The 26,594-nt window shown below is 42.6% G+C and overlaps 1 protein-coding gene across 7 annotated transcripts in view; it reads left to right on the top strand.

Annotated features, from left to right (window-relative positions):
• The window catches only part of mef2cb (myocyte enhancer factor 2cb), a 71,303-nt gene that overhangs the window by 24,205 nt on the left and 20,504 nt on the right, over window positions 1-26,594 (top strand). For all 7 annotated transcript variants that reach the window (XM_080499325.1, XM_080499324.1, XM_080499323.1 and 4 more), the window contains 2 exons: window positions 7,477-7,701; window positions 17,657-17,860. In XM_080499325.1, the coding sequence (XP_080355451.1) occupies window positions 7,648-7,701; window positions 17,657-17,860 (258 nt within the window). In that variant the 5' untranslated portion in view covers window positions 7,477-7,647. The remainder of the gene's footprint in view (window positions 1-7,476; window positions 7,702-17,656; window positions 17,861-26,594) is intronic.

Here is a 26,594-nt window from a genome sequence, read left to right as displayed (position 1 = left end):
TTTTTTTCCCCAGTTTGGCACAAGGCTATATGTGTGGTGAGCTGCAGTCCCCAACGTTTATTTGTTGATCGCTCACGGCTTCAAGCCACTATCACAACCAAAAACTGTTCGTAATGAACAAGGAACACCACTCGTTCTCCCAATTCCTGTGTGTGTCAAGCGTTGACTGGCTTTCACGTGTGGCCTCTTGCTCGTCTGCCTTTGGCCTGGCAGCTGCAGCTTTACAGCTCTTGGCCTGCTTTCAAAGAGGGGGGTTGACGCATTATGTCAAGTCATTTTGTCCTTGGGGAAGTCAGCATTGGGTTATGGAAAGACGGCTCTCACCTGTCTCCATACGGGCTCTGACGGATGGCTACCTGTCTCCACTGCTGCTCTGAATGCCCAAGGCCTGTGTTTCCTGGTGCTGAGTGAGACGTACAGCTGCCCAAACGAAGGGCGGACCTCTGCATTCGCCTGCCTCTATTTCGATACACACGTTTTGTTTACTTGACAGTACAAGATCGAGCGTCATTCGTTGTCTAACTATGAAAACATGCACCTGACTAAATCATCAATCTAATTTCCAAGTTTTTGTCCTATACTTTTGAATACATTTTATATTAGTTTGATCCTTTTGAGACATAGTGCTCACACGTTGCACATTTACATTTAGCCGTGTGAATTTTCTAGAGAGCGCATACCAATACACATCATAAATTACATTTTTTTAATAAGATGTTAAAATATAATTTACATAAAAAAATGACACTTCTTTTTTAGGATTAGTCTTTTTAGTTACACGATATACTTATTATACTACATATTTTATTCTGATACTTTCACATTTAAAATGTCAAATATAGCTTTTGCATAGTTTGATTGCATAATTAATCAGAATACATATGCACAACTATCATCAGTACATCATGTCAGATGTCACATCAAAAGTGGGAAACCTGAGAAAAGTTAGAATTTCTTTATAAAATAGATATGAGGTATCTGAATACATTCATAGAAAACAAGCATCCGGCCTCATTGCCATTTAAAAGTGGTAGAAATGTCTTAGGAACTAAAAGTACTGAATGATTTTATATTCAGAATGCGTGTTGTATTTGTTTATTTGTCCTTAATATCTGCCAAGTGAGATAAAAGATGAGCGTGGCAGCAGGGTTTGTGTGAACACAGTCATTTAGGGAAGGAAACACCTTTAGCACCTGTGATTGTCTGGACTGATGTCACATCCTTCCGCCTGGCTCTGTGTGTGTGTGTGTGTATGTGTGTGTGTGTGTGTGTGTGTGTGTGTGTGTGTGTGTGTGTGTGTGTGTGTGTGTGTGTGTGTGTGTGTGTGTGTGTGTGTGTGTGTGTGTGTGTGTGTGTGTGTGTGTGCGTGCGTGTGTGTGTATTAGTGCATGCTTCCTGTCTTCCCGTCCTCTAAGACCATGGGCTGGAGCTGGATTCAGGGATAAGAGAAGAAACACGAGTGACAGACAGAATCATATCAGCATTCAAATCAATTAGGATTTCATTTTGAAGAATCAAGTTTTAAACTGTGAAACTGTGATTGGTGAAGAATTTAGAGTTCATCTTGCAGCACTTGAGCTGCTACTTATAACAATATACTTTGTTCTATAGTGTCAATCACACTTATGAGTGCTTGGCAGGGTGTAAAAAACTTGTGCCAACCACAGGCTTTTGGCTCACTTTCCTCCTTATCAATAGACAGGTGTCTCAGTTCTAAAGCACATAGAGATTGAAAATAGCATACATGTGAAACTGCCTCTGTCTTGCTAATGATCCAACTAAACCATGATCTAATAAAGAGAGACAGGTGAAGAGATCTTCTCCAACACACCTATGAAGACACTTGCACGTACGCACACGCACACGCAAAACACGGTCTCTTAAATTCAAGTTTAGCAAGGATTGTCACTGCGAGGAGAAAAAAATGCATTTAAAAAAAGGAATGAACACATTATGAGATGATCCACTGCTATCACTCTAATCCCCAGATGTACATGTTGCTAATCTCTTTAGCTGCTAACATGTTAAATTAGCCCTAATATCTGCTGAGATTCAAAGCCACAGAGGCCCACCTACGTGTGGGCTACCGCCCAGGTTTAGGTCACTCTTCTTCCCCAGCACTCAAAAAAAGATACAGACATTGGAGTGGGGTGGTGGGGGCGGAGGGGGCTGAGGGAAATAGCAGTGATAGCCATTCGTCACCCTGCCTATCTCGCTCTGACAGATGGGGAGTGCGGCGTGCCACATAGAAGAGTCACTGCCTGTAATGACATTAGAGGCACAATGAGACCTGATACACATTTTTTTCTGTTCCCATCCAGCCTGGCCATCATCTCAGCTTCTTTTTTTTCTTGATCCTTCCCATCCTCTCATTTCTGTTGGTATATCTCCATCCACCCTTATAGGAGATAAAGTGCTGTGCTCCACTATTTACAGACCTAAAGCAAAGACACCCAAAACATTGCACTCAGACACTTTTAGACAAGCCAGCACACACATAGCTTCAGCTAAAACACAAAGTAAAAACCTCCAAAAATCTACACATCTTAAAAAAAAAAAAAGGAAAAAAAGGAAATCTTCTTCATGACAGCAGTGCTCTCGTAGAAAATGGAGCGCTGCAAGTGTGTACTGACATCCAGATTGTATTTAGAAAACTGTATTAAAGCACGTTTCTCATCCGCTTCTTCAAGGAAATGGGAGTTTATTTAAGAAGAGTGAGTGTTTATTTAATGTACCATACACCTCCTAAAAGGTTTATTTACTGCAGTGTAATATGTTATTTCAAATCCTCACAACCAACCACATTTCCTGGGAGGATAGGATATATAAATATATATATATATATATATATATATATATATATATATATATATATATATATATATATATAATGTGATTAGTCGGGGATTCAGTGGACTGTTCTCAATTGAAGGCAAAATTGTAAATAAGACGCGGTCAGCTCTCCTCTCGGACAGTGTCAACAAGTGAGTCTTGGTAGCTGGCTGAAAAAAGCAGTAACAGGGCCACATTAATGTGGATAAATGACGTGATTAAAATATATGATATTTAATTGTGATTAATTGTAATTAATCCACAGCAGTCCAGTGATTAATCTTATTAAAAATTATATTCATTTGAACAGCACTAATGATTGACTTTACTTTTTTTTCATCTATATTTTTTTTCTGAGTTTTGTATACTGTTGTGTTGCTGAGGTGAGATTTCAAGGAAAAACAACATCGCCTGCCGGTCATGATAAATCACCTTCCCCAAATAGAATTAAGACTTGAGTATCCAAATCAGAAAATCGTGGTTTCAAATCCATTCTTCTCTTTTCATTTGTACAGTTCTTCCTCACAATTCTCTGAATCCAGAAATCAACTCATAGTGTAAGTGATCTTGTGCAACTTTTGTTCTTAGAACGAGGATTCTTGTAGGTTCTATTCCCTTCTTGTCACATCCATTCTTTCTCAGAAGCAAAACTCTGCAACTGTCTTTCAAAATGATGAAGTAGTCCCGTGCATGAGTCAAAGTAAAGTTCCTTCTTTGTCGCCCCGTTGGTTCAAAGGAGTCATCTTGACTGTGTGTCCTCAATAACAAATCTACATTAACAAGCACCCAACAGACGTGTATTAGAATGTGAAAAAGCACCATGTGCTGTATATTAGTTTTTAGTGACTAAACACTTGGGAGAGAGGCGACCTAGAATCAAGCCTTGTGGTGCACTGAGTGTATATGTTCTCATTGTCCTCTCAGCTTCACTTCTGAGACACAGAGAGAAAATGCTCATTAGATCTATGTGCTGAATTGCTGCTCCCTCTCCATCTCTCCCATCCTCCCCCAACTTTCATATCTCTCTCTCTCTCTCTCTCTCTCTCTCTCTCTCTCTCTCTCTCTCTCTCTCTCTCTCTCTCTCTCTCTCTCTCTCTCTCTCTCTCTCTCTCTCTCTCTCTCTCTCTCTCTCTCTCCCCATCCGTCTGCTTAACAGATGGGAGGGTCGTGGGTACAGCTCTTCCTCTCCCCCTGGAGAGGCCTGGTGCCTGTTCAAAAGATCCCTCTTTAAGCTTCACTCCATTTCCCATCTCTTCACTCCATTTCTCTGTTTTCCTCTCACCACTCTCCTTATTTTTTTTTCATTTTCACCTCTCCATCGCAGAGGTCAAAGACATAAAACAAGCGGAGGAACAACCGATGTCCTTCTGTCTGCTTGGTGCCACTGTGCTCTTTGACCTGAGCAAATGCCCAGCCCAGCCTCCGTGCAGTTACCAATCGGGTGTGAATATAGGCACGCCGTGGGTCTGAATCCACAGAGTAGAAATCTCTTTGTGTATTCCTGATTTTACACAGCTTGATTCCCTCTTCCCCTACTTGGGGATTAGTAAATTGGCTTAATGTGTGCAAGCTTGTTAGTTCTTTCTTCTGTCTCGCACTGTGTGACTTAGATTTTTCTCTTGTTACTTTGTCACCTTGTTTGCCCTCCTAAAGTCAAGTGTCACTGTCGGCGCTCTGTGAAACATTCCTGCTGAGGACTACTGTCGCGAGCCACTTGACCATGTTTGTTACACAGCGTGGGGTTCATGCATTTCCCTTCATTTCACCGTCTTAGCGTCATGAGGCTAAATTGGATTTAGTGATTCAGTGGTAATCTGTTAAGTTAACTGATGCTCTATCCACTACAAGGGAGGGAGAGGGAAAGCAGCCCGGTGAGGAGGTGGGCACTCGGTTCTTATCCAGGAGCTGCCTGGCACTCACATGGGACGGAGGCGAGTGTGAGGAAAAATGGGGGGGGGGTGGTGACAAGAGAGTGGGGATGCAGGGAAGGCAAGTTGCGTCGCTGTGTAGGAGGAGGTAGAGGAAGCAGGAGTGAAAGGGGGTTGGGTGGGGAGGGAAGGGAAGCGACGGCACAAACAGCGGGCTAAGCGGCAGCAGAACCTCACCTCGGGGAGTGTTGGCTGGTGCTGGGAGCCAAAAGCAGGGATTAAATGTTCAGGACACAGGCTTAATCTTAGTGTTAATGTTACGTAAGGCCTAAGGTGTTGCACCAGCGGGTGTTGACATTGAGAGGTTCAGCACTGCTCAGTGGGCTGTGGGAGGAACGAGGAGGAGGTGCAGGCCAGGAGGCAGGGATCATGGAGGTAACGCCTCCTTGTTTGGAGCTGTGCCCGGGCTGGGTAGTGTTGAGTACAAAGACTGGGAGGAGATGATGCTGTCAGCCAGTGATTGAGGTACGCCGGCTTGATTGATATCCTTGTCTGGCTGTCTTGTGCCAAGCGCCTTAGTGTTGGCTTGTAATCCTAGTTTGTCTGACAACATCCTTTTTTGTTTTCTTCCAGAGGGCAGTGCTTTGTTTTTCTGTCTATGGATGGGTGTGTTTGCACAGAGCAATGCTAAAATGTTTTGGATAGCCTCTTCAGAACTGCCACAGAGTTATTTTAGATCTTGTTATTATTATGATGGTGCAGTTCGGCTGTTGTCCTAGCTGCCAAATGATGCATTTGTGTTCGTATCTCAGTTTTTCCATAAGTGGGTGTGTTCCAAACCATCATCTCTGGAAGTTTTTTTTGTCATGCATTTCATCATTTTTGAGACTGCATTGTCTCACTTTGTTTTTAGTTTTGTGCATTTGGCAGTTTTTGGCAGACCGTCTAATGAAATACATCAATATAGACGGGCGGCTCTTTAAGAATGTTATATATTTATTGAACACTTGAAGACCCACATCATTGTCTTTTCTTAGCTCCGACAAAACTTCTTTACTATTAGTCTGGCAAAAAAAGTGTCTCGTACAATGCCTCCATTTCTGTTGCACTTGTACTGATCTGCAGTCATGTGCTACTGCTACAGGCCTTGGTCTCTCACTAAAAGCCACAGTATCTCTGGTTGTCTCTATTACAAGCTTTCATTATCAATGTCCTAGTGCGGCGCAAAAAGGTCAAGTGCATAGCAATGTGCTGCATTCACCTCAGGGGTTTAGGTCTTTCTTGTGCTTCCTCATGCATGTTACTCAATAAATACATGGATTCAGGTTAAGGGAAGATAAAAAAAAAAAAGAAAAAAGAAAGGAAGTGCATTACAATGTGCAGGTCTGTGTACGGGAGTCTGCAGAGGAGAGAATATGAGAGAGTGACGAAAAGAGCAAGGGTGTTTGAAAAAAGAGAGATAGAGAGTGATAGAGAGAGAGACTGAGACTGACATGTCTTTTGGTGAAGCAGTGTCGTCTTCCACATCAATGTCTGATGCTTGTGCTGCCAGGTGCCGGAAATCTGGTTCAGAAAGGAGAGAAGAGAGAAGAAGGGGAAAGTAGCGGAAAAAAAAAAAAAGGCAGGGTAGATGGAGGATTTTTTTTTTTTTTTATGTGACGGCACTGACAGCTCCCCTGCATTGCACTGAGCTTAAATAATGGGATGCTCATTTGCATAACGAGGGACGTTATCACCTCTACTGTCAAAAGAAAACACAACAACAGTTCTTGTGCTCCTCCCTGAGATAGATTGGGTTGGCCTACTTTAGCACTCTGGAGAGACGCACTGGAGCACTGGCTTAGCCAAGCTCTCACAAGATCTCTCACACACACACACACACACACACACACACACACACACACACACACACACACACACACACACACACACACACACACACACGCACGCACGCACGCGCGAGCGCACGCACACACACGCACGGACACAAAGTCACTCACTCATGCAAACTTTTGTTAGTGCAGCTTTTTTTTTTTTTTCCTGCTACATGCAGTCCAGCACATCAGCAGCTGGCCTCCACTCCTCAAACACAGGTACACGTAAACACACAGGCAAACTCACCCACGCGCGTAGTCCCTGCGACTCAGATGTTCTCGCTCACATGCAATATCTCCATTCGGATTATGATCTTTGTTTCAACAGATCATTCTTGGCACGTTGTGTCTCATTTTTACTTTGGCTTTGTTTTGCGAGAACATGGAAAAACTGAATCACAGTTTTACACGTGCACCCGCGACTGCAGCTCACATCTGCCATTTTGGAGAAGAGCTGCAGATAGAGTAGAAAAAAGTTGTGGTTGGCAGTTCCACTGTCAATACAGTGCAGTTCCATGGGAAGAAACAAAATGTATTTCTCAGTTTGGAGGTAATGTTACAGTGTTGGTGATTAGAGCGTTTAAGTTAGCGGCACTTCCAAAACACTGTCAAACTCTCTGTGAACGAGGCGAGATCCTGACAGCGCTGTCTCCTCTCATAGTCGGTGCCTGGGAAAAAAAAAATGCAAAAACTGATTTGCATGATATCGACAGTGAAAAACACAGCGGTTCTCACAACATTGTTGACAGATTCTTTGTCTTTCTTCACCCTCCCTTGTGGCTGCCGTGATGCCACTTTTATTATTTTTTCTCTCAGTATTTTGCCATATTTCATTTCATTTAATGCTTATTCTCTGCTCCCCCCCCCCAACCCCACCCCACCCCCTCCTTTCTGTCTTGCAGGTACAGATGCTGGAATCTTTGAGTTGATTGGAACAAATAGCAAGCAGAAAAAAAAGACAGATAAAGGAAGAGCAGAAGAGTGAAGAGAAAGAGGAAAGAGAAGAAGAAAGAGGAGAGAGAAGAAAGCTTGAAGTTCTTGAGAAAGAGGAGAGAAAGAAAGAGACGGGGACGATGGGGAGGAAAAAGATTCAGATCACGCGGATTATGGATGAACGCAACAGACAGGTAAGTCCCTGGGGGATGGGAGGATGGATGAGTGTGAGGATGGGAGAGGGAACGGGTGGAGGAGGGAGGAAGGAGAAACACCCTGCACCCCACAAAGCCCTCCACAATGAAGGTCTTCAGGGAGTCTGGGCAATGCGTGAACCGGGGGACAGAAAAGTGCATGCAGGGAAACGCAGTTGTTGCTTTGGGTAAAAGAGTTGTATTAGTCTCGAATGGCATATTTGTTCTTCTCACGCTAAAATAATAATAATAAAAAAAAAACAATGTGTAAAACTTTCCAAAATATAATAATTACATGGAAATAATTATAATTTTTTATCTATTCTGCACATCACTGCGCGATGTGAGGGCTTTAGCCTCCACACAGCTGAAGCACCCTCAACACACCCAGCACCTCTCACCATGCCACCCAGTTTAGCCCTGCCAGTGGAATATTACCGCTGAGAGAGTGGCAGCACCAGAGAGGCAGGGTGGGGAAAAATATAAACAAACAACCAAATAGAGATGGGATGGTCTAAAGTAACACACAGGGAAACAAACACTTATGAGTATTTTTAAACAGCTAAATCAGTAACTGTATGGCCGCTGTAGCATTCCCCTGCGTGAATCAATAGATGTGTTTTTAAATAACAAATACACAGGCGCTCTTACGCACGCGCACACACACACACACACACACACACACACACACACACACACACACACACACACACACACACACACACACACACACACACACACACACACACACACACACACACACACACACACACACACACCCAAGCAATAATGGAATTCTTGGAAGACATGTTGTAACAACACCTGGCATTACTTGAGTGAGACATAATAAATAGTGGACAGCGGGATTCAAGCAGACACTGCCGTCTGTGGCAGGAAATAGATAGAGACAGAGCTCTCTCACTGCCCTTGAGGCCCACAATCGATCACTTCCTGTGCCACAGCTGACCACTGACACTTTGTCAGCTTCCTGGCAGCCCAATTGGATCCATACGCTGTTAATGTGGCCCCTGGATCACAGGTCAAACACATACACACCGTTGCGAACACAGTCCTTTTTCATTGCTTTTGAGACATCTTTATGGTCTGACGTCTACAATAGTGCTGGAGAACCAGTCCATAGGGTGCTTTATCAAGCACAGCTATTTGTGGCAAATACATCACAGATGCAGCACAGGAAGGAGAGGGTAAACAAAGCGACATATGGAGTTCATAGAAGACATATCAATAAGACAAAGGTACTTAATAGAATATTACTTTGCCTCCATATTCAAAATTCACATATTTGGAAGTGGAGTAGGTGCACAGTCAGAGAGGCAGAGCAAGAGCGAGTAGGAGGTCACAGACTTTCAGATGAGGGCTGAAACTATCATGTTGCAGCAGCACCCACACTTCCTTCTCACTGTTATCTCAGCCCTTCTCTCATCCCACCTCAGCCCGGGCCTGCAAGTTGCAACCAGGCTCTCCGACTCCTGAGGATAAGGAGGCAAAGAGCGAGACAGGAAGGACACCTGAGGGGAATCGATGCCTGAGATATCCGGGCTTTACTTACAGGGAGAAGAGAAGGCAGAAGAGGAGAGAGCAGAGAGAGAAAGGGTTCACGGAAAGGAAAATCAATATATCACTGGATTATGTTGTTTTGATCTTTAAAAATGATAGATTACTTATTCAGTCGTCGCTTTTGAGAAATGATTCGTCCTCCTAACATGATATCATCAAGTCATGTGGAAGACAGCACGTGCTCTGTGGAGCATACGGCTTTCAGTGTCATTCAACCTACAGCCTAAATAAATGACATAATGCAGTTTGAAGAGGCGAGCGTCACAAGACTGGGATGGAAAGAGACACAGAAACTTAAATTTCTTACAAAAAAGAAAGAAAGAAAGGAAAAAAAAAACAGAAGCTTGGCTTTGCATATTTTCACTTCCTTTTTGAGGAAACATCCGAGAACTCAAGTCAAATAAACACCAGATGACTTTGTATAGTGTCACTGTCGACCTCACATTTTTTTTTTTTTTTTTTTACATATTTATATATGTTTGGCCATCTTCTCAAAGCTCTTTTTGTTCAACAAATTCCCATATCCATCCCCAATATTAATTTCCTAATATGAATGTCCAACAACTTAAAGAGTTGTAAAAAAAAAAAAACGTAACTTGGTACAAGGCCCACATCATTCTAAAAATATAGATCTGTTGAAACATGCCCGTGATTATTGCACACTTCATAATGAAGCCCTCTTTTGAGTGGCACCACTCTGTGTTAGCTGTCAACGCTGCCTTGCCACCTACAGAGCTATACTGCCTGCCCTCCGTGCGGCAGCGGCATCACATTGGGCACAGGGCCTGGCTCTCTCTGGGCGGCCACTTTGGGCTGCCACCCCCAGGCCCTGAAACACTTCCCCAGAGCAGTGGCAGAAGGGCCAGGCCTCCCTGGCGTTGACTGGCTGCCCAGAGCTCTGGACAGTGGGCAGCAGTGTGTGAGCCCTGGCTCCAAGCCGCCCGGCCACTCAGACCCTCTCCCAGCCTCGGGCACATGAAAGAGCCCCCTGTGCCATAAACTCATAGGCTGTACACAGAGAGGAGGCTCTCTTGATCCAGCCTGCACACGCACACTGATAGGCAGGCACACACCACTATAGTACAAGATGCAATGTACAGGTATGTGTGTGTCTGCGTGTGCACATACTGGCAGGAACTTGAAACAGCAAATTATACACTCAGACACATACTTAGATGGGGCATTTAGCGTCTTTGTTGACGCAGTACAGACAAGCGCATGGTTGTATTCACACATCTGAAACATGTATCTCTCTGGAGTCCGTCTTGGGGATCGACTAATTTACTGCAATTGGCTCTAATTAGTGTTACCGCTCCAGCCAGTTCGCTCGCTGGGCCTAATTTAGGATGACTTGTTAGTGCGAATCGTTGTGTGTGTGTTTGTTTTGTGTGTGGGACATGTGGATTCCAAGGGGGGAAAGGGACCCAGGGCCGAAGGTTAAACATGGATCAGGTCATCAGTGACAGGAAGTAAAACAACAGAATCTCTCAACAGTGACCCCAAGGCATACTCGCCTGGAATAAGATTTATTTATTTTTTAAATGCATCTTCACATCTCTATATCTTCTCCCTCCACTTCCTATGCTCACTGCCGTTGAAAAGAGAAAAAAATGGTTGGGTGGGGGGGGTCTTTTTGTTTCGACGACAAAGCATTCTTCTCTCCAATCAACAGCACCGGGGTGAGAAAATGTGTGAGTGAAATTAACAGCAGGAAAATAATGAGGCCCACAGGGTAGCTCCTCACCCCTGCACCCCTTCTCTAATTCCCTGTTTCCCACCTTCTACCATCTTTTTCTTTCACCACAGCAAGTGGCACTCTCAGACGTATGTTCAGCACGGTTAGACCTCACCTGAAAAGGGCTTGCCAAGCTCTCACCTTTTCTCAGCTGCATTTTCCTTTCTTATCCTCGCTATGACTTCTATTTTCTCCTTTCTTCATTTGCATGTTTTTCATATGGCTCCTGGTGCTCTATCACTTTAGGGCATTTTTTTCCCCATCTCACCACAAAGCCATAATGCTTTATATTGATTTTCCTTCTTATGCTCTTTTATTTGGTACTTTTCTTCATTTTAAAACCCCTTTAAAGTCATTTCAAGTGAAATTTGACAAAAAAGAATAGTGCAGATATATGTGAAAAATAATTCCCCAAGAAAATGTGATTTTTTTTTTCACATTGCCTTTTTGTGGGTAGATTTGATTTATTTATTCGTTTTTGGAAATAGAGGTTAATGGGACCATCAAAAAACACTTCAACAATCTCACATTTAGATACATAATCTGTAGAAAAATAATTACTTTTACTTTAAGTTCATGTATTTTTTGTGTCTAAAAATCCTTCAGAAAGTGAAAATAATGATGTCCTTCTGTGTATTCTCTGTCTGTGACACACCAAATGTTTATACGCCCCAAATGAATGACAACAAAGTTATTTTTGTCTTTCTGACCACTCACTCGGGTCTCGCCATGTAACATCCACTTTTTTTAGTCACAGAGCATATCCTTTTCCAGTTGCGGTTTTTCAACATAAACAGGAACATACTGAGGAGCGCAGCTATTTCACTCCTACACTGAAATGTAATTACCAGGTTTGGTAGGAAGAACAATACGAACTGGCATGGATTTTGGGACATCTATAAATGAAATCTGCCATAATTAAAACACCACTCTGTGAGGTTTACAGATTGAAACGTTTAGGGTTTACTTGCTCCTACTGTTCTGGGAGCTCAACTCACGCTGGAGAAGGATGATAAAGTGAGGTTTTGAGCAGAGAGAGAGAGAGAGAGAGAGACAGAGAGAAGAACATAGCATATATTAGAAGTGGGACAAAGCCTCTTTTGTCGTAATGCCGCTCTTAACAGCTTCTTTGGCTGTGAGACAGAGTTCAGGCCAAGGTCTTGGGCTCCTCTTATTCCTTTTGCGTAAGCCCGTGTCTTCCTGCCTGGCTCTTGACAATGGGATAAGTGTTTGTCTCAAGACAAATCGTGCTGCTCCATAGGTGACTGACATCTGTGTGTGTGTGTGTGTGTGTGTGTGTGTGTGTGTGTGTGTGTGTGTGTGTGTGTGTGTGTGTGTGTGTGTGTGTGTGTGTGTGTGTGTGTGTGTGTGTGTGTGTGTGTGTGTGTGTGTGTGTTTGCCATGTTTGGTTTGTTAAGCAGCAGTTTTTTGGTGCCTGTCTCTCCACTTCTCCTCTCCCCTCACCTCCTCCCTCCCCCAGGGAAGCAGGCAAGAGGTGGGAAGCAGAAGCGAAGCCATTGTGAAGGGGAAGCCACTGGCCTCTTCCTGTTATGAGAGGAAATGCATACAAATGTGCTTCCTGTGCGTCCGCCCCCTCTTTTCTCCCTCCCCGTCCCTCTCTCGCCCATGTGGCAGAGAATCAGCCTCTATCCCTCCTTTTTTTTTTTGCCCCGCGTGTCCCTCTGTTTATCAGAGGTGTTTTTCTGCTTGTTTACCATAGAATGTGTGACAGCTCAATTAAGTGGAGCTCAGAAGATTTTTTTTATTTCATTTTTATGTATACATATAATTATATATAAATTCCAAATAACACAAATTAGAGAAACAAAGATGTGTTGTCGAAAAAAGTCCAAAATGTAACCTCTAATAAAAGGAGGTGAGGGTGGCATGGTTAAGTGTTTATAGGTGTGTGTAGTTGTCTCCTGGGATGGGGTTGTGGAGGAGGATAGGGGTGAATGCATAAGTTGTGAGTTCCTGTGAGTCTGCGTTGTTTGTTCACTCTTCATATGCCTATTAGTGAGGGTTCAGAGTAGATAATTGCCTGGAGCTACAAGTAGATATGGGGTTACAGGCATGCGGGGATGTTTTGGTCTCCTTCACACAGTTAGAGAAAAGATCCCAAACTTTAAAGGAAAAGTGCATAATTTCCATAATTGAGTAATCTCTCAGAAGGTTAAGTTGTTGTGAGATTTAGTAAGTGTTGATGTTTGAGTTTTCCGAGCACAAATATTCAAGGAGACTTTGCGTCTAAAATTTGTTGTAATTTTTCACCGTAGGTTTGGTACCACAATTAATAACATTGAGATATCACCGGGATTGAACCTGATTAAGACGTCATGCATATTTTTATGGTATGACTGGATGCACTAGATTAAAAATCTATTTCTAACCACTTGACAGGAACGAACGTAGTCTAACCAGAAGTTTATCATGACCGTTTTAAAGTTAAATGCTGTAATACAACTCACAAATGGACAAAAATGGTCTGCAAAAATTCCCTGTGTGTGTGTGTTTGTGTGCATGTTTTTGTGGATGCAAAGAAAGGTTTCACACTCAAGTTACCAATATACTGTGAAAAGGCACACTTGGGTTCACACTCACATACTTACGCTGGTCGCTTTTACCAGTACACACAGTGCTGTAATGTCGTGCTCTCTGTTATTAACATAGTGGTGCGTCTAACAGCACCCACTGACCAAGGAAACAAAGATTACACCCACACTGACATATGGGTGGCTAACAGTAGCTTTTTGGTTTTAACAACAAAGAGACAGTGCGAGTTCAGCGAAATAAATCAGTTTTGTTCAGCTTTGTTGCCAAAGCTGATATTGTCAAAGGCACATATAACTTTAGGTTTATGAACAAATTTGTGATGTGATATAAAGTGGTGCACAAAGAACTATAGACAAGTAAAGGTACAAAAGGCCAAGAAGTGTTCGAAGATACAAACCAAAGCCTGAATCTTGCAAAACTTAAACCAGACATGTACAAAAGGCGAATGCAAAATAACATGGTGGCAAACAAGACACAAAAAAATACAACTTGAATACTCAAAAGAAAGAGCTCACAAGACAAGAACAGACACAATCAAGGAACTGTAATCGCCAGACTTGGCAGGAAATTCAAGACACCTGAAATGAGAGGGAAAGAAGTAAAATAAAACAGGAAATTACCTCGAATACAAATAACCCAGTTAACATTACAGGCTCCACATCAGAACAATTAAAGGTGTTTGTGATATATTTAGATTGAAAATGTATAATAAATTAGAATGACCATGATTTCTGTAGAATCATTAAATTTCCCTTGATACAAAAGATAACTCTGCATTATGCTATTTTACTCTGATTTAAGCATTTTATTATTTTTTTTATGGATTTTGAGTTTATGGGAAACTCGTGATCAAGTATCAGTAAATGTTTGCAGGTCAGGTGTGTCTTTCACAGCGTCTGTTTTCACCCACGCAGGGTGCTGAACAGTAGCTCCTCGACAAACGGGTCCGGAGCTCCCGTTTGCAGCTGCCGTGTGGGCCGCTCGAGCTGTTTTGAGCTCGCACAGGAAAAGGCCAGTGGTGACATCACTTCGTTGTGTGCCAATAGGCTAAAAGAGTCACATGATGGCAGCATGTGAGGCCACAAAGTCACGACAGATGCACCTCAAGCAGTGGAATCGAATCCCAAGGATCAAAGTTGTATAGCGGAGACGTAGTATAAATTACCACATCCCACATGATGTTTGTACTGATACTCACGATCAAGACAACCTTCATGTACAAGCCAACTGCCATTTGAAATGTGTGTGTGCGCATTTGCTTAAACAAGCGCACACAGTGTAAGACCTAATGTATTTGTGGTTGTATGAGCATATCGTTAATAATATACAGTATGTGATTTGGAGGTAGCAGGTCGTTAGTAATATGCGTGTTTTGGAGGTAGCAGGTTGTACGTGACAGGTTGAGATACGGGGGTGTGGTGTGATATTTATGTAGGTGTTATTGTTTGGTCAGTTCGGGCTTTTCATAATCACACTAATTCTCTTCCTGTGGTGTTGTTAAAGTCAGATTATGTGTGAATTGTTATATGTGGGAAATGCATGTGCAGTTCCTCATTAATGTGTGAAGTTTAAGACAACTTTGATTAGATTGTGCTCTTCTGTTTTTTGTATTTGTTTTTTTACAAGTTGAAAGCACCAAATTAATATCCTACAAATTGCCTGCGACACCGATATGTTGGCATGTTTGTATTTTATGCTGATGTGGGCGAGCGATTCATTAACATGTGGGTGATCTGAGCCTGCATGTGGAAGTCCCCTTTGAAACTGGCAGCTCTGGACCTCTGACGCTCACGCCCAGTTCACAGCGGGCACCACGTGCCACCTTCTGAAACATTAATGGCCTCGGCAGAGTGAGCCACTGAGTGAGTGGGTGATAACGGAGCGGGGCCCGGCAGCTCGCGGCGTCCTGCGTCTGCCCCTGGTGACCGTCAGTTAAAAACACAGGGGAAGACAACACTCTACCTGTCCTCCTCCCGAAGCCTACGCTACGACCTTACGTTCCATGTTCCCCTCATTGTATTTATTTGCTAATGAACATTTTGTATATTGTACACTACTGCCCGTGTTTCAGCTGTGGACGACACAGTTCACAGTTGCGTATGGTTATGCCAATTAATCTTATTGTCACAGGATACCTTTTGATCCTTCACTGTAAGAATGAGCCTTGTTTTTTTTTTTTTTCTCTCATTTCAGTATGACTGTGAAAATGTCAGCATGGTATTTAGAGCCCAGGGGAGCATTTTTTTCCTTGTGTCGCCGGTGAATCAGATGAGTGTTTGTACCGTTGTACACAACCTGACAAGGCACACAGCAAACCAGTTTGTCAGGAGTTAGAGCACTGTCCGTGTCTCTGGTTTCAGCCCCCCGCAGAGTGACAGATAGCCCAGCGTGATGCTGTGACATCACTTGAATTTTGTTTTTCACTCTGGTTGGGAGTGAGAGGGTGGGGGGTGGGGGGGTGGGGGGGTCCAGGATATGGCAGTTCATGCAAGGTCTTACCCACCCAGTCTTAAAAGAGAGGGGGGGGAGAAAAAGAAAGACAGGATGAAGATGAGAATATTCAGTTTCCCTGGTGCATCCTGGGAGATATTATTTCAGGAAATCCAAAACTATCTATCAATATCCAGTGAACCCTATCTTCTCTTTCAGTTGTAAAGAGAAAATGTGAAGGGCAGTGCACAATAGATAAATGCCAAAAATCTATTCATGCTTTTTTTTTTTTTTTTTCCCAGATCTAACACATGGAGCTTCTCTTTCTATTGTGTTCAAAGCAATTTTGCTTTCCTTCTGTGTTTTATTGGCCCTCTTAAGTGTCTGAAGAGAATAGGAAAACATGCAGTTAATCAACAAACTCAGATTGTTAGCTACCAGCTGGGCACAATCCTGGCACTATTTCCTCTCTGTATAAAGCTTTGTCAATACGGATCTCCAATGTAAATAACAAACACAGTGACAGAAGAAGGAAAAAAAGGAAGTAATTTCAATAAAAACATGCAGTGTTGCTCAGTGATTGAACCTGACAGTAGCACTTTATTTTTTCTTTTTCTTTTTCTTTTTTTCTTTCTCTCCCATACAACCAAGAGTTTGCACACATGGCTTGGAAAGAAAGCAGGTGCAGCTCACTGGAATTAACTCACTTTCACTGCTCTAGTTTTGATCCAAACAATAGCGGAATAGAGGCTGCTCTATTTTGACAATGTGGGCACCTTGTATGTGTTACTAAAGGTATTGGTCCTGGGCTTCGCAAACGTACACACATAAATCTACACATGCACATGCCCACAAATAGAGAGGAAAAGTGAAGGGGGGGGTCGCTTCAGAGGATATGATTTTTTTTTGTGGTTTGAATTTTGCGCATTGCCACCGTTTGAGTACTGACAAACAGCTTCAAGCGCAGTCAAGGAACCCGTCTGTTATTTATATCAATGGCTTGTTGTTCACTACAAGAGGTTGTTAATTGGGGAACACGGCAACGGAGCGTGGTGTGTCAACATAACCGTGTGAAATCATTAACTTTTTGGGGTAAATTTATGCATACGTTTTTGTGTGAGGACATTCAGGCAAAGCCATTTAGCGGGACACATGTACCACGGTGTGCCCCAGTGTGCTTTGATGGACAAGCAATAACTGATTTTCTTTACCGTTATCTGACTGAGACAGAGTATTTTCAGTTCCTTAAATGCAAGCCCAAGCTTTTTTTTTTTTTTTTACTCCCTTTTCCTGGTACAGTGGATGGACTGTAACAGTCATGAGGTGTTGAACCATCAGTAACTGCACTGCACTGCACTTTTCTTTCATGCGGTGTCCCAGGGAACCGATCATCTTAAAGAGAAAGAGCTATGATGAGGTTTCCGTTTTGTTAATTTATAAAGCTGAATGAGAGTGGGAGGATATTTGTTCATATTTACTGCAAGTCATATAGAATATATTCATGTGTTTGTAAGAAATAAACACATTTCCCCTGGGTTCTCATATGTCTTCCTTTTTTCTCAGAAATAATTATTACAATGCAGTTTGTTTTTTTTCCTGAGCAATTCCTTATCTGCAATTTTCTAATTTCTCTCTCTCTCTCTTTTTTTTCCCACACAGGTGACGTTTACAAAGCGAAAGTTTGGCCTGATGAAGAAGGCGTATGAGCTGAGCGTGCTGTGTGACTGTGAGATTGCACTGATCATCTTCAACAGCACTAACAAGCTGTTCCAGTATGCCAGCACAGACATGGACAAGGTTCTGCTTAAATACACTGAGTACAACGAGCCCCACGAGAGCAGGACCAACTCTGATATTGTGGAGGTAAGACAACAGGACATGGACGAAAAGTACAATAATGCATACATGGACATGCACACTCATGCAAACACACAGGCACACAGATGGTTACAGCACTTGTGACTCATTCAGCAACCCTGTTTTTGTCTTCACACCTAAATATTGGCTCTGGTAGTTTGCCACTCTTCCCTAAAGGCTTTGCACTCATCTCAATCACGTTTTACAAATTGTATTTTAAGACCCATAATGTGTCATAAACTTACAAGTAATTGTGATTATTTAGATTACCCCCTTGTTTTTGTTTTTCCTTCGCAACATAAAAGAGGGAGCCAATCATTGATCCAGGCCTTTAAGATCATCTGCCTGTGGCGTGTAATCACCGCCCCCTGCCCTCGGTGTCTTGTCACCATCGATGTGCCTCTAAGAGGAGGATGTTGATCTGACTTGCTCTGGACACATGTCGCTAAAGTGGCTCAAGGCGATGTTAAACAGCGCTCTCAGCCAAGCCAGCAGGCAGGTAGATAAGGGAGGAAATGACGCTGGCACCCTCCTGGATCCTTAAGCTCTCAACGTGAACCTGTTATGTAACGTTCTCTCCGGAGTTCTGGTGGAGCTGGTGGATTCACGCGCACATGCATACACACACACTCACACAAATGCATTTGTGCAGTGTTTTCTCTTGCTATTATCAGTCATTTATGACCACATTTTGCTTTTACTATACCCTCCATACAAAATGATTGCAAATAAAGTATTTTCCATAAGTTTGAAAATGTCACACACTTTTATTCTCTGCTCTTTAGTTTTATAGCGACATGACTGACTTATAGCCACGTAATGCTTATAGTATGTAAATGATGCACATCCTGATTAGATCAAATGTATATGATGCACTTGCTACAATGTATGCGTGTCATCGACAATTTACATTTTTGTGTTTTACAGCTCAGACTTCACCCATTATCCCACTTGTCATATTTTAAATACCAGTGGAACAATAAGTTCACTTCAGATGGTATTTTACTGTTTTATGATTAAACTTGAATTCAATTCAATATAGGTAGATTCATTAAAAATGCCGAAGTCAGTCTAAACCTGGACCTTATTGTTTTCCATCATTTGCACACACTGACATTAACCTGACTGCATGGTGAGGTCATCTGGGTCATAATTCATCCAGAACTCTATCAATGTTTGAACTCAGCATTTAAAAACATCGAATATACCAAAAAGATACAAGAGCTTCTGAGAGATGTATTGAATAAATGCTACACACATCCCTTTGGACTGTCCAGATGAAACACAGGATCAAACAGCATATTTTTATCTTTCCATATGGATGTTGTTGAGCTTGATCTGTACCCGCCGATTGAGATGACCACTGAGTAGTTGCCTACAAATCCGGATAGCACTCTGCAGCTGATTGCAAACCTTTAAATGTACATGGTAATATTAAAACTGTTATGATACTAAATATTTTACCTCACGTAAGTCCTTAACATTTGGAGGTTAAAAACAGCACATGTGTAAAATGTATTGCCACATATTCCAGACTGAGGAGTCATTTACTCGGGTCATTACTGCATTTCTTCCTTCGCAGTTTCCATTTGGTGCCGTCAAATATATATAGTGTATCGATGTAGTCCATACATAAAGTGGCGCAGCACTCAACAATTGACTAATGTTAATCATGAAACAGAAGACAATGGACTTGGTGCATTACCGTGTACTGTATTACAATAGGTACTCTTGTTTCCTTTCCATAATTCACATTATTGAGCCTTTTCAAATTATTGATGTGCTCAAGGCTGTAAGTTTGTCCGGTTAGTTACAATAAGATGTGCAACTTCAAAGCACTAAAGAAAGAGTAGGCCTATTTATGTTTATGAAGTGTCCATTGTGAATGAGTTTCCAGTTTCCGCAAATCACTTTATATGAAAAAGGATTAAGAAACAATTCATTATGTATTGTATAATTTTTCCTCAGCCAATCTAGCTCATACTTTTTGTCACAACTGTGCCCGTAAGCACTGATATCTTTTATCCACCGAGCCCTTCAGTCACTGTAATGTATAACCGCGCGCCATCTGAGCCCATGAAGGGAGTTGTCACACATCTCAGCGAGTGCCAGTGAAGAGAGCTTCATGCTTTGAAGCTCCTTCTTTCACTGTGTCTCCATTAAAGAGGATGGCTAACGTGTAAACAGCCGTGTCAGGGGAAGATGCTAAAGATCCTAGTGGGGAAAGTACTGTGGAGCACTACCTACGCTGCGATCCCCGGAGGACTCGGGCTCTTCGGGCTCTGCGCTCTCTGAGCGACTCACAGCTGGAGAAATTGATCCGAAGAGGCCTTCAGCCTGAGCTGCAGCTTACTAAAGGGATTGGCCACAGGGTTGACACCGGCACGTTTAGCAGTGGTGGGAGGAAGGCGTGTGGATAGAGCCGGGTACGTGTGGGGGTGCGTGTTTGTTGAGTTTAGGGGGGAAAGTGTGCAAAAGCGCACTTCCTGGGAGAAACATGATGAGGAGGACGCCATGAAATGGATGGAAGGGTTGATTCTAAGTTAAGATTCTCCCATGGAGTGACTTGACAATCTGAAATTTGACGTTGGGTACGTGTCATAAGTAATGTTTAGAATATAGGAAAGCCTTGTCTTCACTCGCATACTGAGATCCATGCATCTCTTTATCTGTAATGCTGCTGTGCCTGAAGGTGTCGTGGGAGGAGAGGCAGAGGTAGGGGAGCGGAGCTCACAGTGTGGGCGGCTGGCATAGAGGCCTGCTACATTAGCAATAAAGCTCTATGTAATTAGCATGTCTTTGGTTGATAATTAGCGTTGTTGAGAGAGTGGCACTGAGAGCGTTGCACAGCCTCTCTAGCAACAGCATGTTTACAAGAGGCTGGAGGGCTTTTCTCTCTACCTCTCTCACTCCACCGCTATCTTTATTTTTTTTTGTATCCAGTTTTTCATTGAATGCACAGAATCTCTAAGGTTGTTTTTCACACTATATTGAGTCCATGGATGGGTCGGTAAAAAACAGAACTAAGGGAAGAGATGGAGAGAGAAGAGTGGTTTTAAAAAAAAGGGTCCTGATGACTCACTTGAAACCCATCTCATTTGGGACTGACACTTCTTCAGACATATGTGAAAGGAAAAGACCAGTAAAACCAAGCTCGCACTCCTCTGAGCACCAGCGTAACAAAAAAATGCATTGCTAATCAAAGCTGCTAAAGTACATCATTTGTGCATTCACAATGCATCACAAATGGACACCCATACTATTGGAATGAATACAGTTGGGCTTTGAAATTGTGGGATATGTTTTTGAATGCTCCCATTTAATCTTATGCCACGTATGATAATGATATATGAACTGGCTCCGTCAGTCACTGTTATAAAAAATGCAATATAGACGGTTGTCAGCTCTCACAATAACAAAAGGGAGAGTCCACTTAATTAATGCTAAGTGTTCAAAGAGACATCTAAGCTCATCTCGGCTCTCGTAGCCTGATGAAAGGCAAACGCAGAGGCAGATCTTGCATCACTGGGTGTCCATGCGGGGTCCGAGTGTGTCGTCCTGGCAGGTCTACAGCACACTCCGAGTCTGGCTCCAGATAAAACAGTCAAAAATGCAGATAGATTTCCTATACTCACTGTCTGCCAGACCAGTTTCCTGTACATGTGAACGGCATTAGAGGAGAATCAGTGAGCTGTGTTGGGAAATGAGAAGACAATAGATCTATCTCTCCTTTTCTCTCCTGCTTTATTCTTGCTTAAGAACAATCACTTTGAGCTGTTATTGGAGATTTATTATTCCAGTATGGAGGTTGTTAATTGCAAAAGCACATGAAAGAGTCCTTTCTTTCCCCTCCCGATGATTGCAGATCTAGCCCAAACCTAAGCGGCGTTGGCTGGCTTCTGCTGTGATTCAACTGCCCAAAATCCAACAACACACTTGGGCTTTGCCAAATCCCCGCTCCACAATGTGCTTGTTTTCCCCACTGCTGAAACAAAGAATGCAGGTTTGTGAAACAACTAAAGGGTTAGAGAGTGTGCGGCGGTAGGGAGACACAATCCCTTAATGTGTATAAAAACTAAGGGGGGAAAGTATCCTTCTTCAAATACAGTACATCATATAAGCTATTGTGCTTATATATGTGCTTATGCCGTCGCCTGTTTGGCCTCTCTAAGTTAGCCCTCACCGTGCGCACTGCATGGGTCCGTGTGTGTGTGTGTGTGTGTGTGTGTGTGAGTGTAAATGCACAGTAACAATTGGCTCGAACCCTGCAGAGGAAACGGCATTGTGATGACCTCAGCCAGGACTGCACACGCGGATGCCATTGGCTCAAGAATCACATGTAGCGGCACATGTCTCTTAGTACTGAAGTGCCTGCTTGCCTACCTGCCAGGGCAGGCCAGTGGCCAATCCCATTTCTAGCAGATTAACCTAATCTGAAAGTTCAGCTCACCCTGTAATCTTAAACAGCAGCAGCAGGGACCTGACTCCCCACGTACCCTCGACTGATATCTGCCCCCCCCCCCCCTCGTATTTCCTTCCCTCCCCTCCCCGCCGTCCTTACCGAGGACGGGCCACTGAATGAGCGGAGGACTTGAGAGACAGAGGGATGGATGAGTGTGAGGAAAAGAAGGAGGGAGGGAAAGAGAGATGGAGAGAGGAAGGCTGGTAATTATTTCCAAAGGTCATTCTGTTAATGACTACCTGCTTGGCTAATGAGATTCAGCAAAGCTCCCTCACCATGTTTCACCCTGCGTATGTTTCACCCGTGTGCCGAGACGTGTGAGAAGCACAGGTGTGATTTCAGCCCAGTGACAGTCCACTGGGGGGAGGGAGAGTGTGAGGGAGGGGGTGGTGATGGAGGGGTGTAAATGAAGAAACATAAAGGGAAAGTACATCGCACAGGTACCTGGAGGAGGAAGTGTACTCACACCGGCTCACTGAGTGCCTTGCACAATGTTGAATTTGGCAATAAAGGACAAATCCCCCCCCCCCCCCCCCCCCCCCCCCCAAAAAAAAAAAAACATTTTACTGTCATTTCACTCAGAAAATGTTCCTCATTTGAAATTTAATCATCTTTTGTCTTAGTTTTTTTTTTTAAATAATAATCCAGGGCGTCATCAAGCCATGCGATCTCCCCCTGAAGTAGCAGCGTGCTCATGTTCTGCCTCGCTCCTGTGAAAATGTTTTCCAGCATGTGCGCTATTCCGTGTGCTTATTTGGTTTCTAAACAGCACAGAGAACATTAGCCTTGAGGAGAATTCTGTGTTGATCAGCTCCCTGAATGACTTCTTCTCATGGCTCTCAAACACTGTATAATTACTTTGACTTGAATGTAATTTATCCTCTATTACTTTTACACGTGTCAGCATCCAAGAGAAATAAAAGGGGTCATATCCTATCTTCAGCACTTCAGTTGTTCGCAGTAAATCTGTTCGTAGTCATTTCGTGGTTTTAAAATAGGGTACATGTGGTGTTGCATGGGGTGGAGGTAAAGGGGTGGGGCTGTCACAGCATTCACAGTGGCTCAGTGTTTACTAGTGATGAAGTGATCAACAGCATGGCTTGTTTTTCCCGTTGAGCTGGGGATTAAGATCTGAAACTACTTTGACTGACTAAGTAAATTAACCTTATGACATTGGCCAGCTAATAGTATAGCAGGTTGTTAAAACAAAGACTCTCGTGACAGTGTGTATGTCATCGTACATCATCTAAAGAAGAAAGGAAATAAAATATGGTAATTGCAAGTTTGACTAAGTCATATTTGCTTGCTTGCTTTTGTTCTTTTGTTCTTTCTTTCTTTCTTTCTTTCTTTCTTTCTTTCTTTCTTTCTTTCTTTCTTTCTTCTTCTTCCTTCCTTCCTTACAAACAAGGTGACTCACTTACTTTGTATAAAATCATTCATTATAAATTAAGTTTTTTATTTTTGAAACACAAACATTAAGTTATGACATTTTGAATATTACTATTGCTCACTGTACCTCAATAACGACTCCCACACCTTGACAAACTAAAGCATGTCACTGCCTGCTTATTATAAACAGGATCTATTCAAACAACTGTATATAGTCATTTCAGCTTGGAAAAAAAAAATCTATTTTTCTGTCTATAGAGGTTAGGGTTAGTATGGATGATATATATTATACCACAAGTATCTATATGAGTGTCTATGTGTTCAGTTAGCATATTCCAATATGGCATATTGTATTAAAATCATTGCATGAAGCACAAACCCATAAACAACCATCTTTTTTCTCATACTCTTTTTTTCCAATAAGTGCTTCAAAAAGTAGTACTTTTCTAAAAATAGTGTGTGGTGAAGCTAAATATAGTTGCCTGGCTTGTGGTACTTGCTGGGAAAGGATAGAAGAATAGAACTGGGATCTCTCTCTCTCTCTCTCTCTCTCTCTCTCTCTCTCATTTTTTTCCGCCCTTTCATTGCACCCTCCGTGTGTTTCAAACTGGGTAGGAGAGGGGGTGTTTTTGAAACAGGAGTGAGTAAGCAAAGTGTCAGGGTATTCATTCAGCCCTCTCTCTCTCTCTCTCTCTCTCTCTCTCTCTCTCTCTCTCTCTCTCTCTCTCTCTCGCTCTCGCTCTCTCTCTCTCTCTCTCTCTCTCTCTCTCTCTTTTTCTCTTTTTTTTTTTTCTGGAGACCACATGCATAAGATCATTGGTGTGGGACCCTGCGGTGCCTTTAAATATCAGAGACCTTGAATAAAGAAGTCTTTCATTTAATTCTCGTGTTAATCTCTACCACGTGTCTTCATATCTACTTGTTTTTTAAAAAAAGGGGGAAAAATATGCTTTCCAGTTTATTACTATTATTAAAATCAAGTACTTTGAGCAGGTCTGTGTCGGTTACCAGTCTCAAACCCAGGGAACACATGTCTGGGGCGCCAGCCTCAAACATAAAGAGAGGAAGCTTCCCAAATTCCTATTTTATAGACTATATGCCTTTTCCCACTTTTAAAGAGACGTTAAAAACAAGATGGCAGATAATATATACGATTTACAAGCTCAGCATTTTATTCCACATCAGATGCCCACTGACCAGAAAAGCAGAACCACAGACAAGAAATTATACCACTTGGATCTCTGTCAGAGGTGTTTTTTAAGGTCAATACTAAAGCGGAAGTCTGAGGTACTCACTCAACAACAAAAGGAGGTTTTAAAAATAGACTGTTTGAAATGTGCCAATATGTGGTCCCTGTGGTGAGGAGCAGTGAGAAAGGCAGGCCACTTCTGAAGCCATGCTGCCAAAAGGCAAGCCTTTTCCACTACACAACCCAAAACAATTCATGCCAGCCATTAAGATGAAATGATGCCTTGTTCTTTGAAACTATTTGTGGAAAATTCTGAATAATGAAGATCTATTTTTAGAGATGGCATTCCCTGCTCCGCCTCGCGCTCCCCCTGTGGCCCCACCCCGCTGCTGCCATGACTTCTGCTTTGGGCAGGGTGTGGAAACTCAAGGTCACAGTATAGAGGTCAGCCGGCTGGTCATTGTTACTCAAGGCCTCCCTCAGGCTGCCTTTTCCTGCTGTGGCACCACGCGATAAGAGACAGAGAGACAAAAGACGCTAAGTGACAATTTGGGGTGGTCTTGGTGGGTACAAGGAGATTAATGACAGGGGGCCTGGAGTGGGGTTGAAAGTTTTACCTACTTTTTGATCAGATTAATATTAATCCATTTTTGCCTCAAGAAAATCGTCATAATCTGCCTGATAGTCTCTGAAACAAAACTGGTCAACTTTGCAAATAAAAAATGATCGATAGCAACGTGCAGTCAATACAGTCACATATTCACATAAACGGGTCATATGCCATAGCAGTGTAGGAGGCATGTAAAGCTAAGCTCTGTGTGGAAAATATACACAATTCAACCTCATCGATTGATGAGATTTTTATGTTGCATCAGAAACTCGTATGGAGATGTTCTCCTTTTTTTTTTTTCATTGAAAGAAAGAAGTATTATACAACTGGAGTGTAGCTGGGATGAAAGATGGGTAGGTTAAGGGTGTAGACATAAGTGCCCTCTTTATCCAGTTTCACTGAGCTGGCATTGTGTCTCATAATGTCTATCTGGCTAATTATACAGTGTAGTGACAAGTCTGAATGACCACTTTGTTCCCGGGGCCGGGATGCTGCTGTAGCAAACAGTGTTGGATTCTGACATGTGCTTAGTGTGTGTCTCTTCCATATGGGAAACACAGCACCATCTGGTATTCTGCTGTGTACTGGCTTGCTAAGATTGTGTGTCTGTGAGTGGGCTCTCGTCTGCAGTGGGCCCTTCTTAATAGTGAATTTAGCACATGCACCATCACAATGACACAGTTTGGAGAAAAGTGGAGGAACCTTGTTGCGCACAGTACCCTTTCCCAGTCTCACTTTTTGTGTCTCGCTCACTGACTCTTAGCACTTTTTTCTCTATTTTCTGCTGTACTAGTCACTATCTTTTTTATTATTTAGGTTTCATCATAGACTGTAGAAATCTACAAATCACAGATATTGCTGAAAACACCACTATGTTGGCCAGAAATGATAGATCTTTGGGCACAAGGCTTTGATTCTTGATTATAGTGCAGCAGAACACCAGAGGTTAGAGAATTCAAAGCCACAAAATCACTGACAAGTCATTGATGCTATAGTTGCTTCAATCAAAGCATTGCGATGCGCAGATGATGACTACAAAAAAATAAATAAAAAAATATTAAAACAGGCTGGGACACACTTTGATTAGGGG

This window comes from Blennius ocellaris (genome assembly GCF_963422515.1).
Source record: "Blennius ocellaris genome assembly, chromosome: 7".
NCBI lineage: Eukaryota > Metazoa > Chordata > Actinopteri > Blenniiformes > Blenniidae > Blennius > Blennius ocellaris.
This window is presented reverse-complemented; position numbering and strand designations above follow the sequence as displayed.